We start from the raw sequence: 15,426 nt of genomic DNA on the forward strand, positions 1-15,426 counted from the left end.
CTTTCACCACCCAAGTGTACATGGGCCCAAATTTGTCAGCATTAGAATTTCTTGAAACAATGCAATTAAACTGCAACATATTTCCTAACATTCTTAATTAAGACAGTAACTGAAAAATGTAGATTAACAGAAGTTACTGTTTTTATCAACACATTTTCTTTCCGCCACCATCACGTCCCCTCCCCCATCCCTCTTTGCTTTAAATGTCTGATGTCAGTTTCGTCCACACGCACATTATGCACATGGCACCGAAGAAACAAAGTAAAAAATCCTCTTTTAATTCCGAGCTGCATGCCCAGCGCCACAGGCACTGTCTGTTACATGTCGCTTCTTATGAGGTTCATGCTGGGAGTTTCTTTTTAAAGGCAAAGTGTTTCTGAAGGAAAGAGTTCAGGTTGCGCAGATTGTGTTAGAAAAACCCCACTCTCTCCGAGTGGAATTAATACACTGATTATTCTGTGCGGACTCAAACTGGCAGCGTGTGCAAAAAGTTCGAGAGTATCTGGGAATTGAAATATGGACGAGAATTCGAGCGAGCGAGTGGAGACAAAGCGCTGGGAAGTCTTGTTTAGAAGTGAAACTAAGGGTAACTTTGTAAGGGCGCAGAGGGGGTTTAATATGAGCCACCGTGTCCTAAAGCAGCACTCGCTTAGGTGGCGTGTAGGGAATCTGAAAGCCCTGTTTCTCAGGGCACGTTTTAGGACGGATCCTAAGAACAGCTGGGTACTGGACGGTAATGGGAGGCGGTAAAGCGATGTCCTGCCCATCGCCTTGAGTCCTTCAGACGCCTGGTACTTCCAGGGACGTGGCGGGAGCGGCTTACTCTCTAAGTTGGAGCGGGCTGTAGCATGGCCTCGGCCCGTTAGTTTTTCCAGTTCAAATCTGAGTCCTCCACGGGCTCGGCCAACGATCCATGCTGGGTTCACGAGTAAGGACTTGGAAGGTAAGAAAAGCAGAGCCAGTCCCGCAGCACCTTTCCCGTCCCAAGGAAACCAAACTGTGTTCACACTGCTGCTCGGGCAAGAAACGGGGACGTGAGCTTGCAGTTAATGAGGCTTTCGCCGTCTCCTTCCTCGCCTGCCTGCCACGTCGGCTTAATCCTCTCCCTGCGCCAAAGCGCAGAGCCCCCCGGCCCCCCGCCCTCCCGACGGCCGCCCCCGAGGTCGGGACGCGCGGAGCGCGGGAGCGGGAGCCGGGCGCCACCCCTCTCCGGCCCCCCTGCTGGAGCGGCCGCCTCCCGCCCCGGGCGCGCTCGGAGGCGGCCGAGAGCAGGTGCGGGTGCGCGGCGGGCGCGCTCGGAAGTGGCCAGCGCGCGGTGGGAGGCGGGCTGCGAGCTCCTGGGCGCTCGGACTCGGCCACGGGGTTTCGCTACAACTCTCGGATGAACCTGTCTTTGGCAGCCTCTAGGATGCAGGGCGGGGGTGCACGTATGCCAACTACCACCTCCTGTTGGGCAGTTGCTCTTTCCTAAAGCAGGACATCATCCCTGGGGATGGTTTGGTGCAGGGCCCTCCCGTTGCCCTGAGGGTCAGGGGTTGGGAGCATGTCCGTATTCCGCACCTACACCTCTTCAAATGCCGGTATGCAGTCCGTGGGGAGAGGCACAGGCAGGGGAAGGCGGTCCCCAGCCTCCCACCACCGATGGTTCCCACTGCTGCCCATCACCGCCATCGAGGATCTGGCCTATAGAGATTAAATGCTGTGTGGACGGTGTAGCATGCCTGGGGTTTCTTCTTAGAACCTGGGCTCTGTTACCCACAGGGGATTCCTAGTCTAGCCAGCAGGAGCTCACCAGGGGGCCGTGACCCCACAGTGCCTGTGGGGTCAGGGCCTGAGCCCCCAGGAAGGCCGCTCCTTCCCTTTCTTTTCTTTCCTCTCATTCAGGAGATCTTAATTTAGGAAGGCTGCTTGTTTTGCTGGTGAGGAACACCGACCCACTGCCCTAGAGAGAGCCCTGGACCCTCTCCGTGACCATCCTGTGGGGATGCTCCCAGCGCTCTGAACAGAACCCTGTCTCCCTGCTGTCTCAAGGGCCGCAAACCTTGGACGCAGAGCTGACTTCTGCCTGGAACCCCTAAGAGTTGATCGAGGACAGGGAGGCGGTGGCAGCTCCTTACTCCAGAGCAGCCTTCATATTCGTTCTCCCCGCCCCCTTCCTCAGGCCCACATCGGTTTCCTGAGCACCTTGGGGCGTTTTCTTTACTGGTGCTCTTTTTTAAAAAAAGAGGAAGGAGTGTTGGAAGCCTAGACTGGTTCTCTTGACACTTTTAAAATTCAACATTTCATAGCCCAAACAGTAAACTGTTGATGGAATTGGTTCCTTCTCCCCCGCGATGGCTTGCAACCGGGCAGGATCGGACTCTTCCTTCTGCTGCCCGAGCCCCCGGAAAGCAGACGAGCTCCAGCAGGCCCCCGCTCCGCTCCACCCTGGAAGACTTCTGCCACCACGTTAGCCCAACACTCATCACTGTGTGGAGGACCCCCTTTTACTAAATGATTTATTACTCTTAGCAGAAGTCCTTTGGCCGCAGATTTTATTTCTGAGTCACTCTGTTCAGCTCAATTGGTCTCCTTCAGTTACCGTGGCAACCAGCAGATGGGGTTCTTTGACAAGGGTCAGCGGGGAGGCTGCCTGGGTATAGACTAGAGACGGAAGAGGAGCTACATAAAAAGCTTTCAGCGTTGACAGTTCCGCAGTGGATGGCCAGGAGTACTTATCAAATTACTTGCATTAAAACCTAATTAAGATGTGTGCCAATCAGCGTACCGTAGTGATAGGATCTGGTTACTTGGCGTGGGCTGGCTCACACCTCTGTGACCAATTCGCCTATCGCAAGAAAGGTCAAACGTGAAGGAGACAGAAAGCTCAGACAGCGCGGACCCGCTAAGTCCAGGACCGCTCCCAGAGGGTCTGAGCATCCGGGAGCACCAGGGGACCTCGCTGGACATGAATCCTCGTGCAAACACCACACTGCTGAGAAAACTCCAGAGGGTTGCGGCGCGCCGGGGGGGCTCAGTCAGTTAAGTGGCTGACTCTTGGTTTCGGCTCAGGTCACGATGTCGCGGTCGTGGGATCGAGCCCCGCGTCGGGCTCCACGCTCAGCAGAGTCTGCTTGAGATTCTCATTCCGTCCCCCTCTGCTCCTCCCACCCTTCAAATAAGTAAATAAAATCTTTAAGAAAAAAAAAAGAAACTCAAGAGGGTGACTGGGCAGGAGCCAAATGCGCTCTGATAGTTCCACGCCTGCTTCTGAGACATTTGATTGCATTACAAAGAGCATTCATCAAAATAAAGCCGATCTTTTAATTGTGCCAGATAAAGCGTACTAACAAGACATGATATCTAAGTGCCAAGGATCTTTTTGGTAAAAGAGGAAAAGACACATTTTGGGATCAGTTGACAAAATTGGAAATCAACAGGTTAGATAAAGGTATTGTATTCCTGTTGCGGTTACTGCAGTTGGTCCTATACTAGGGTCTGTGGGAGTGTCTTTATCCTTAGGACATACACTGAGGTCTAGGTTCACGGGATTTGCTGTCAGATGGCTCCGAAAGCAATAAAAAATATACATATGTGTGTGCGTGAGTGTGCGCGCACGTGTGTGTGGGGGGGGAGAGGGAGAGAGAACAGAGTAATAAATGGGTTGGAATGGTGACAGTAGGTGAATTTGGATAAAGGGTATGTGGGATTCTTTGTACTATTCTTGCAACTTTTCATAAGGATGATATTATTTCCAAATAAACAGTTTTCAGGATATCTAAGTTTAGGCGTAGGTAGGGAACAATATGAGAGGCCGTCTGGGTCTTTCTGCTAAGGCTTCTAAATGGCCGTGAGCCAGATGTGGCCTGGATTCTACTCTGCGAACATTGGGATTTTCAGCTGTTCTCCTTCCTCTGTCCTATTTAATTTTGACCGGTGGAGCTGTGCTCTCCCCAACGGCTTCTGCTTTAACAAGAGCTGGCTAAAGGGGACGGAGGCTTAAGGCAAGGGGTCCCCGAGGTTCCTTAGAGTCTAAGATTGTGGATGCATCAGCTCTGGTCCCTGCTGTTTCAGGGTGCAGGTTGCCTTCTTCCTGCCAGGCCCTCCAAGATGATTGCAAGCTCGGCCCATGTCACAGAGCCCTTGCTCTTTAGGCTGACAAGGCAGTGATACAGCAGATGTTCTCCATGTTCTGTGGGGAAGCTCTGTTTTCAGAGAGCTGAGGTGACAGTGTCCAAGGCCGCAGGGACAAGTGGGTGTCTGGAGCTCTGGGCCTCCTGTGTGCGCCCTTCCTGCCCACACCAGTCTGGACTAGTCAGTGTGGCGTCCAGGCTGAGGAGTCCACAAACTCGTTGGTGACAAGATAAGAACAGAAACAGTGTTTAGAAATTTTTTTTTGTTTTTTTTTTTTAAGATTTTATTTATTTATTGGAGAGAGTGTGTGAGCACAAGCAGCCAGAGGGGCAGAGGGAGAGGGAGAAGCAGACTCCCCGCTGAGCAGGGAGCCCGACGCGGGGCTCCATCCCAGGACCCTGGGGATCATGACTTGAGCCAAAGCAGACGCTTCACCGGCTGAGCCCCCCGGGAGCCCCCGTGTTTTGGAATTTTCGTAGCCATCGGTGCAGCAGTGTTTTACAGTCCCCAAACTCTAAGTCAGCAATAGAGTGGAAGTGTGAAAAAGAACAAAAAGCAAAGGCCACACTGGCTCCCTCCCCCGAGGCAGGTGGAAGAGTGCTGGCCAAGGGGCTCCCCCACCTCCAAGCCTCAGAGAAGGACTCTGTGCCTTTGACTCCCACTAGGTCACCCAGTGGGTCACCTTTCTCATGGCCCTTGCCTAAAATCCTGGTTTTTTGTAGTATGGGATAGGAGTCAGGCCTTTTTCAAAAGGATTCAGAAATGCTTCCAAGAGCACTGGATTTGGAGTCAAGAGACATGGACTTCGGTCTTAGATTTACTACCCACAGGCCGTGTGACCGTGGGCCTTGGGTTCACTGTCAGGGGCTGGACTGAATGACCCCTAAGTGCCTCTCAGCTCTCACATGACCTGATCTTTCTGAAAAGAAGAGCGGGGGGCTTTCCCCCACTCACTGCCCCGAGGCCGCCCCCCGCCCCCCAACTTCCACAGGTAGCCAAAGCTGATTGGAAATTTGAGGGAGTAAAAAACTAAAGGGGCCCTACAGAAATATAAATGACCTTTGCTGGGAATGTAAATTCTCCCCAGAATTGCAGGATCTTTAGAGTGAATGATTCGGTTACAATCAGTGCAGAACAGGGTGGATTTGAGCCCAGGAAGTTGGAATGGCAAAGCGACCGTGGAAACTGCCCTCATGTGTGAGCGAGGGTGACGGGCTGCAGTGTGTTCCCGACTTCTCACCACGTGGCTTTTTCTCGCTGACTCTGTGCAAGCACGTCAATGAGACGGAATTACGGAAATTGTGGCAGGCGATTTTCGGGTATTGGAACCAAGCGTAAACTGCACACGCATCTGGCCTGTTGACCCCAGTTCATTACCGAGAGCACTCGGCGGGGGCGCTGGGGTGTTCAGACTTGACACTGGGCAACGGGTATTGTTAGGACTAGACTGCAGGGTTTGAAGACGGGGACACAGGGAGGCCGTGTAGAGTCACGGCGCCGTGGGATCATGACTCAGTCATCCCCGAGCCCAGCAGCCGGCAAACTTTCTCTCTAAAGGGTCAAGTCATCAACATGTCATGGAATGTTCGTGTCGCAAAACGTTATTTTTCTTGTGATTTTTAAAATTAGTCATTTAAAAATATAAAAACTACCCTTCACTTGCAGACCATACAAAACAGGCAGTGGGTGGGCCCTGGGGTGTGATGTTTGCTGACCCCTGTTCTGGCTTATTCTCTCGTCTCACGCGGGAGGAGGCTCAGCGTGGTCACGTGCTTTGCTTGACTTCTCACGACTGACCTCCAGGCTTGGGAGCACCCGGCAGTTTCCATTTGGACAGCTGGCTGCTGGAGGGTCAAAGTTGGAGCCACAGGGAAAAAAATTATTCTCCCTGGGGACTCATTTAGTATGTGGGAATAATACTGTGAATTATTGAGTGTCAGTCATTCCTGCTCTCAAGAAGGTACCAGAACACCCAGGGGACCTATGAAGGTATATACTCCTGGGCCTCACCCCAGGGCTGCTGATTCGGGAGGTCTGGAGGTATTCTCTTCTCACTTCTAGAAATGGAGGATGTGAGGTTGCCTGAGATCAAGCCTCCTGCCTGAGGAGAATAGGGAGGTCGTGGCGGGATTCTGAAGTCCTGTCTCCGTATCCAAGTGCAGCAGGCACTCATCTGTTCTAGGATTCTTCTAAGTTAGTGGTGAATTTCGATAGCATATTTCAAGTTATTTAATGTGTACGTTATGCTCTTTCAAAGTTGTCACCTATGAAAGCATACTGAGACCATAGATGAAATTTCACGTCTTCTCTTTGGTATAAATAGTGTCCATTGGTAAGGAGTTTCTTCATTCTGACGCATTTATCCAGCACAGCCTCAAAGGCAGGCACCTCGCTGAGTGCTGGGGATGGGGAGCTGAACGAGACCCCATTGGGGAAGCTGAGTGAGTTCGGTGGGAGTGGCAGACACACCGCGAGGATAGTAAGTGGATGGGAGCACGGTGGGACGGCCGGGATGGTGGGAAGCAGAAAGATGGGGAGAGTTGAGGGGCCAGGAGTAGGAGCCATGTGGACCGGAAGGGCGAGGGAGGAGGTGGCATGGAAGACTCTGGGCCAGGAGACTGGAGGCGGTCGCACCCACGACAGAGAGACACAGAGCAAGGAGCATGTCGTCCGTGGCCTGGCCGCCCTGGCTCTCCCCGGCTAGCTGTCTGAGCTTGGACACGTGACTCACGTCTGTGCCGGCTTTTCTCAAGCCTGAAATGACACAGATGGTAGTAATACCTACCTCTTGGTATTGTTAGGAGGGTGAAATGAGTTAGCGAACGTAAAATGCTTGCTACTCGCTGGGAATAGTAGAGAAGTGAGTGCGTATTTTATCGTCAGATATTTGCACCTTTTAAATCCGTATGTTGGTTGAAAACTGTTCTTCATTTCCATGAGGAGGCCTCCTGTCCCAGTGAAATCGTGGGTCGGAGCTTCTGAGAACGCTTATCTAAGAAGGGGAGGGCAAATCTTTACTGTGGCCAGAGGGACCAGAGGAAGGGGCTGAAGACATTTTAGGATCAAGGACATTTGACCACCACCAAAACCCAAACCAAAATAACACAAAAACAGGAAGAAAGAAAGGAAAAACTAACAAACCAACCACAGTAATCGGTAGGAAGCTGCTGGGTGAGATTATTGAGGGAGACAAAAACCTCTTATCTAAAAAACATGTATTTGTGGGGACGCTGGCCCCCTCCGGAGGAAGAAGGGGCGGGCCTGGGGGAGGCTAATTGGGCGGTGGCCCCTGGATGCTGGTACGAGCCTCACAAGTGTTCATTTGATTATTATACCTCATAACTTATTTATACACTGCATATATTTTGTATGTATCACATACAACATAAAAAAATTTAAATATATGTATTCACTTGCTTTCACAGTATTCATAGCAAATGAGTGTCTGCAGCACAGGACCAGAACTGGCAGCTTGCACTGCTTCTGTTTTGCATAAGCCATTTTACCCAGCCCACTCAGCTCTATGAAGTTGCTCCATGTGATCCTGAAGTCTTGCATATTTAAAAAAAAAATGTTGGTTCTGGTCATGCCGGCGGGGTGTGGTGGGGAGGCTCGCTGTTGGATCAATAGAGCTGTGTCCAGGCCTGGCACACAGAGCAGCCCCCTCACATCTGATCTGTGGGCTTTGGAAACCCAGGCCCGCCTGTTCCCATGGTAACCGCTGCCCCACCAGCCCATAACCCCTGGGGAGCCTTTGCACCGGCCAGCCCGTGCTGCCCACTCTGCCCCAGCCTAGCTGCAGCCGCTCTTCTCCCCCATGGGCCCCCACTTCTGCCCAGTGGTGGCGGTTACACACCGGCGGGTCCTTAAGGAAATGGGCCCTACACCTGCAATCCGCCCAGCCCGGGGTAGAGAGTGGCCCGGAGGGTCCCTTGCTCACAGACTGGTTGAGCCCTCGGTGACCTCAAGGGCAGGGGCACACCAGCTGCCTCCTGGGGAGGGCTGGCCTCCTGCCTCGGGCCGGCCTGGCCTGGCCGCGGTTCCGCTGCGTGCCGTGACCACACAGGGCAGATGCCAAGTACGTCCCAGGGGTATCTGGGAGGGACGGAATAGCTGCCCGGTCCAGAGATGAGCTGCGCACAGGCCTTGGGTAAGAAGGTCCAAGTTGAGGATTGAGCTCTGAAATTGGAGAATGCCCCCTCTCTCTCCTGCCTGGATGTGGTTTGCAGGCTGGGCGGGGGGCGGGGGAGCTCCTTCTCGCAGGAGGGGCTGCTGTGCAGGCAGACTCCCAAGCAGGCCTGGGGAGGGCAGCCCCACTCTCCCCTCTAATTCCTCTGTGCCAGGGGGAAGAAATGGCTCAAAACAAGGGACCCAAACAGAACAGGAAGTCGCAAGCTGTCAGAATGACACTCAAGCTGGGAGCGGAGCCTTGAACATAGGAGGGGTCCCGCTCCAGGCGGAGGGACCCCCAGTGCTGAGAACCTCGGAGGGAGAGCAGAGAGCAGGAGTCCTTGCAGGCCCGGGATGGGGTGAGATCGTCCAGAGAGCCAGTCAGGGCGCCCGTGTCTGCATGAGAAGGCTCTCCCTCACCTCGGCCCTTCTGCCCCTTCCCCGGCCAATGCGCTCACCCTTCATAGCAGCCCCCTGGCCATCACCCTGTCACCTTGCTGCTTTTCTCGACAAACACCTCTGCCCTCGAACCGGGGCAGCCCAGGAGGGCTTCGGAGCAGAGGCTTTCCCTTGCTCCCCCGCCCGCATGCCCCCTTGACTCGGGGAGGAGGGCCTCCGTCTCCGTTGCGGGTGCCTTCCTGCCTCGGGTGGCCTGGCAGCTGTTGCCTCGAGGAACTGCCCTCTCTCCTGCCCACGGGCTCAAGCGCCTTCCACCGCCTACACCCCTCCTGCTCCCTGGCCCTCAGCCAAGCCCCTGTCCCCCCCTCCAGAACGGTCTCCCTCTTCCTCCTGGAAAGTGTCTTTTCCCTTAAGCTCCAGGTTCTTCTCTCCTGGCTTTCCTCCTTCCTCACGGTCGGCTGTCCCCATGGCTTGCTGGCTCCCTGTCCTCCGCTCGCCTGTCCATGTGGCCTGGGCCTCTTCACTCTCACTGCAGGCAGCTGGTGGCTTACAGGGGGCTGGGATACATACACATATATTTACATATATACAGAGAGAGAGAGAGAAATATTTATTTATTTATTTGAGAGAGTGTGAGAGGGAGCAGGGGGAGGAGCAGAGGGAGAGACAAGCAGACTCCCCGCTGAGCACGGAGCGACTGGGGGCTTGATCACGGGACCCTGACAATCATGACAGGAACGGAAACCAAGAGTCGGATGCTCAACGGACTGAGCCACCCAGGCGCCCCAAGGGTGCCTGTACTTTTAACGAACTTGAAAACCTCCGCCAGGCTTTCCTGGGTGAGTGCTGCCCCGCGTTCACGGCCGCACACTGCAGCAGGTATCCAGCCAGACCTGCCCCGGGCCCTCTGCTCGGTGGGTGCATGGCTCACGGGTACCTCCCTGACCCCAGAACTTCTATCCCAGGCCTGTCCCTCCTCCCATCGTCTCTTTCTCGGTGCAGGCAGGCCACCACCGGCCGGAGGACAAGGTCCACATCTGTTGGTTTGGCTGCAGGGCAAATGAGGTGCTTACCAAGGAAGGGTTAACCGGTTGGGTTGTTGAATTAACTCGATGAATGAACCATCCCTTAACAAGAGTTAAGAACACCTCCGAGCTCCAGTGCTTCTTGTATGGCTTTGTGTGAGTTCACTGAACCTCTCAGCTTCAGTTTCTCATCTGTAAAATGGGATGCCAGCACCTACCTTTTAATTGGATAGTCTGTGTGGGGGACGAAGCTCGGGGCTCAGTCAACGTTAGCCGCCGTCCGCGGTGGGAGCTGCGCCGGGGTTGGCCGAGCTTGCGCGCTTAGACATACATGAGCTGTAAGCGGCATGGAGCATACAAGACCGCTTCTGTGTCACAGGACGCCCCAAGATATCCTAACCTCCAAGAACAGAGTATAGGCAGGGTTGTGCGGTGGTTGGGGCCGGCTGCTCCAAAAAATAACTTGTTAATTAAAAAAAAGAAAAAGGTCTTCCCGATATTCATAAAACACCTCAAGAAAGCTGCTGTTGAAATTTCCTTATCCGAGTCCCTTTTATCTAAAATCTGGGTTTCTTTCTTTGTTTCTGTTTTTCTGTCTTTTAGCAAATGTGGGTTTGGGTTGGTTATTGTTTTTTACGTTTTTGAGCTTGTGATGGACTTTGTTGCTGCACGTGGAGGGACGTAATAGAGGCTGATCTCAAACAAGGAGGGAGCATGTCTTTTAAAGGGAGAAAAGCACCCCAAGATTGACTGCCAGGGGTTTTCAAGTTGGCTCTGGCTGTGAAGTTGGGGGGTGGGGGCGGAAGGCACGGCCCTCCCGAGGTCCTTCCTCCTCACTTGGGTGGTGCTGGCGGGACCACACCCCGGGACTTGATTCAGCCGCTCCGGGTGCGGCCTGGGTGCTCTCAGGTAACCGCCGCAGGGATCTGAAGACTACCGTTTGCAAAACGGCCAACAGAGCCTGGCCTAGGTCTTCGAGGCTCCAAGGGAGGAGGGTCTAGGCAGGAACTGGCCCCATTTCTGGCTGTAAGCCAGTGTGGCCAGCCTGTGGCCGGCATTTTGTACTGAGATAGCAGGGTTTGGCTCGGACCACAGCTCTGGATCAGGTTTCCGGGAGCCCAGAAACACATACTGAAGCCATCAGTCCGGAGGACTGTTATCCCATTTGATCAAAGCACAGGGCAAGGGACCACATGGAGAAGGGCCACTCCTGGCGCCTTGTTGCCTTTAAGCCTTAATGGTGTCATCGATTTATCGCATGTTTCTGTTAGGTTTGTTTCCAGCAAGCACGAAGCCAGTGGGCTCCTACCTGGCTAGCTTCGCCTGTGGCTGCCTCCACACCCGGGACTCGATTGGAGGGGGAAAGCCACCCACGGGCTGAGACAGCTCAACTGCTAATGATGATGATTCTCGCCTGATTCAGGTGTCCGAGCAGCAGGTTGTCTGCTTCTCAAGGAAAAGGCGCTTCTCCTCAACGCCGCATCTTCTAGGGGACCCACTCCAATGCCGGGCAGCAGAGTAGCTGCTCAAATGAGTGGTGCCTGCCTGCGTCTGTCGGTGGGTCAGCCCGCGCAGAGTGCCCTGCCCCGCACCGCCCGTGCCCCCTGGCTGGGCTGTTCTGCCGCCCTGGGATGCGCTTGCCCCTCCGCTGCTGTCTGTCCAGGAGACCGTGCAGGAGTCTGACATCCATGGGGTGGTTTTGAGACTGCTCTCAGGGGAAATTGTCCTCATGTGACAGTGTGATGGGTGGCTCTGGGGACAGAGGGGCTTCCCAGAGCTGCAGTGCCCTGGCTTCACCAGGATCGGAGGCAGGGTCACGGGGGCAAGGGGGCATTACTGTCCTGTATACAGTGTCGAAGCAGGAAAGCGCTCACACTTGGATGGGAGATGGTTTGTTCGATTCTGCCCCAGCCTGATCCGGGCCACTGGGAGGCCAGCCAGGGCCAGAGCACCTGACCCTGGCCCTGAACAGCTACACACACAGGAGGGAAGAACCAAGCCCTGCCCTGGCTCCTTCCTTGCTCTTCCCCCCATGTGTGAGGAGGAGGAGACCCGGGTGGGGACCCGAGCGGTATCATGTGTGCCTTCGGGAAAGCTTGAGCAGTGATTGCCCACGGAATCCTCCCGAGGTTGAGAAGGCCCGCGGTCGGTGCAGTCTCGGAATGGACAGGGTTGCTGGTGGCACAAGAGCCTGGGAGAGCGTGAGCAACACTGGAGTGGCGTTAGGTTTCCCAGCACGCAGCTCTACCCGTCTGCTGGTGCTGCCTACTGTTAGGTTAGGAAAGGAGTCCACCCACCCCAAGGCCCGAGTCTCTGCCCTTGTCGATGCTTCTTTGTGCTGGGAGCGCACGAGAAGCTCGGCAAGCTGCAGGAAGACTTAACCCGAGGGCAGCCTGACGTCTGCACATCACATTGTGGCCTCTGACTCGGTGAGTGTTGGACGTGCAGCCTGGAGTTTGAAATGCCTCTTGAGTTTTTAAAATCCTTTCCTTGTAAAATACAAGTTAATTTCACCATTGGTGCTTTTGGTGCATGAGGAAGGGTGCGGGACACAGCCAACTTCTTTCCAGAACAGTACTGGGTAGTTGTGCAACTCTAAATTTAATCCAAAGCCTACATTTCCAGGGGTGCGTGTGCTGTAGGAAGCCGTCTGTGGACAAATGAGGATAATAGTTTGAGTGAATTAGCAAGTCTGGAGAGGAGGGCCCATCAGCAGAATGACAAATTTAGGATCTTTAAAGACATCTGGTCAGCGATGCCGGAGCTCATGATTGACTGAGTGATTAATAATGGAAAGCCCTTAGTTCAGTGTTTCTGCTGTCCCTCGCGCACTTCCCCAGCCAGGGCGGGCTGTCTGCTGCAGCCTGCCAGAGACGTTTCCGGCTGAACAATGGAGGCATTTAGGCCCCTCGTCCTCGACCTCTGTGAGTTTAAGGTTTCCGTTTTTCTTCTTATCCACCTTATGTGTGTGTTTCCTCATTGACAGCTCCCAGAGATGGCTCCTGAGTCCCTTTCACATTTGATACGATTCCATTCAGCTTAATCACTGCTTGTTCCAAGGGTCCGCTGCTGGCCAAAGCCTCGCCCCTCAGGGTCACCTGGATTTACAGCCCCTGGTTCACTGACCAGGGCTTCCCTCGGACACAGACAGCAGTGGAACACATCGAAGGGCTGAAGTTGGCCACTGTCCCCCTTGCTCTCTGCAGCTTGCTGTCCCCGCGTCTCAGGACCCATCCCTAACTCTGTGCTGGATTTGTCCGCAGGCTCAAGCAGCTGGACAAGCACAGCCAGGCCACAGCCCAGCAGCTGGTGCAGCTCCTCAGCAAGCAGAGCCAGCTCCTGCTGGAGAGACAGAGCCTGTCGGAGGAGGTGGGACGTCTGAGATCCCAGGTACCGTGCAAAGCCAGCCCAGGGGTGGGGGTGGGGGGGTCCCCCCGGGCCGGTTCTCCCACCAGAGAACACGGCAGGCTCTGCGAGTGGGGCTTTCTCGCATTCCCTGTCTCGGAGCTGCGTGCGACCGGGGAGATGTCCAGTGGTCACAGCCGGCAGCTCGTAAGCTGGCAGGGGCCCTGCAGACTATGTCCGGGAGCAGTGGGGGACATGGGCGTGTGGGCCACGGGCCTGCCCTCTTTGGGGAGCTGGAGGTTGTGCACGAGAACAACCGTTGACTCGGCAGGGCCACACTGAGGGGTGCGACCCGTGGAAGGACGCAGAGGGCTGTCGTGGTGAGCAGACTTTTTGCAGGAAGTGGGCTCCGAACCGCCCCTGGGGCTGTGTGCAGTTTGAGTCGGTTGAGGAAAGAGGTGTTGCCGACTGGGGGAGCCGCGGTGAGTGGCCGGCAGGAGTCTTGTCCAAAGTCAGCTGCCGGATAGTTGAGCCCAGCAGATGTCCCGACAGCGCGCTAACTGTCGTCACCCTTGAACGAGCCTGCAAGATCGATTCTCGTCACCACTTTGCAGACAGGGAAACCCGGGCTCCCACAGCCGCACAGCTGGCAGGTAGGGACACCACAGACGGCCCCTGATTCTGATGCCCCAGCCCCGGCCTTTCCTGTTGAGTGTGGATCTGGGGCCACCAGGGCTCGTGGAGGGAGGAAAACATCCAGGTGAGTCTGCAGCGTGGCGTGAGACTTTCTTCCCCTAAATGGCTTCTCTTCCCGTCAGAGAAGCTGTACTTTCTGCCCCATCAGGCGATTTGTTAGGGTAATGAGTGGTCCACGGGCTGGCCACGGTCTCCGCCTTGTCTTCGGATCTCGTACTGGGATGGCCCCCAGGTGCCCACACAGCAAGCGCTTGGCATGATTAATGGGAAGAATGCCTCTGGAAAGGAGAAGAGTGGGAAACTGTCTCTCATTCTTCTTTCCACATGTGCCGAATGGGTATCGGGGCGCTGCTGTCCTCTGAGGGAATTTTCCCACTCAGTGCACTGAAGCCCTCGCACAGTCCCACTCAGTTTTCCAGGTAGAGTAAGAGAATACCCCAGGGCCAGGTGCTGGGCTGAGGCCTGGGGCTGGGGACCCGTCTGCACACCATGCCCCTGGTGCCACTGACCCTCTCACACCACGCACCGTGGTCATCCGGGAAGCTTGCAGAAACAGGTAACCGTGAGAACACGGATTCTGTTCACACACGCCAGGAATCGGCATTTTAACAAGATGGTTGAGTAATTTTGAGGGAGACGGAGCTTTGAGCACTTCTGAAGTGTTTGCAGGCTCTGAAGAGCTCAGGCCCGACATGGGCCACAACCTAACTGTCTGGGCCGGTCCTGTAGGAGGCCGTGGGTGGAGCCAGCCAAGGGCTGGGGCCACCAGCTCTCCAGGCAGGTGACTAGGCTCCTGTCGCACACGGTGGAGGGACAGGGGCTCCTAGCATGAGCGAATTTTTGGCTCTAGGAGCCAAGAACCATTTAAGAATAAGACTAGTAGGGGCACCTGGGTGGCACAGTCGTTAGGCGTCTGCCTTCGGCTCAGGGCATGATCCCAGCGTTGTGGGATCGAGCCCCACGTCAGGCTCCTCCACTATGAGCCTGCTTCTTCCTCTCCCACTCCCCCTGCTTGTGTTCCCTCTCTCGCTGGCTGTCTCTCTCTGTCAAATAAATAAAATCTAAAAAAAAAAAAAAAAAAAAGAATAAGACTTGTAGGGAGTCTTCTGTAGAGCTCTGAGCACACGGTAGTTTCCTGTCGATTCTGGACCGGATCGTTATCCTGTAGGGTTTCCCTGCTAACCCCCCATCTGTGTACCTCACAGCCACTCAGATGTTAACATGGACCATCAGTGCTTAGAAACCTCTTCCAGGGCTTTAAAAACCTGGTAATTGCCAAATGGATTGCAAAATTTTCATAAAATGCATTAAAAAAAACCAAAACCCAAAACCTCAAAAAATCCTCAGAAAAGCGAGCAGGTCTTTCGTCTCTTGCCTGAAGCCACAGAGATGGTTTGACCATCCTGAGTTATCTGACACCAGCCCATCTGGCTTACCTCTAAAGGGATCTTTCAGATTCAAATAGTACATTTGGAGTTATTTTAATATGAACACGACAAAAGACATTTCATAGAGGGACTGTTGGCTTTCAGTAGCAAATACTGTTCAAAGAAGAGGCAGGGATCCAGCTTTGTGAGCTCTCTGTGGCATATCTAAACCGAAGGCCTGCTCTTTCTACCCAAGTGTGGTGTTAGACCTATTTTGGCCATGGAATAAACTGGAATTGTGAGTTTAGCTT

General features: G+C 54.4%; 1 protein-coding gene across 6 annotated transcripts in view; it reads left to right on the forward strand.

Annotated features, from left to right (window-relative positions):
• The window catches only part of SDCCAG8 (SHH signaling and ciliogenesis regulator SDCCAG8), a 226,519-nt gene that overhangs the window by 204,278 nt on the left and 6,815 nt on the right, over positions 1-15,426 (forward strand). For 4 of the 6 annotated variants that reach the window (XR_005836324.1, XR_005836323.1, XR_005836322.1 and 1 more), the window contains 2 exons: positions 12,971-13,097; positions 13,452-13,705. The exons of 1 other annotated variant lie outside the window; for it this stretch is intronic. Coding sequence is in view for 1 of the 5 variants with exons in the window: in XM_008694795.2 (XP_008693017.2) it covers positions 12,971-13,097 (127 nt within the window). In the remaining 4 variants the exon portion in view is untranslated. The remainder of the gene's footprint in view (positions 1-12,970; positions 13,098-13,451; positions 13,706-15,426) is intronic. One more of the 6 variants, XM_008694795.2, reaches the window with a different exon arrangement.

This window comes from Ursus maritimus, unplaced genomic scaffold, assembly GCF_017311325.1.
Source record: "Ursus maritimus isolate PB19 unplaced genomic scaffold, ASM1731132v1 scaffold_2, whole genome shotgun sequence".
NCBI classification, from domain to species: domain Eukaryota; kingdom Metazoa; phylum Chordata; class Mammalia; order Carnivora; family Ursidae; genus Ursus; species Ursus maritimus.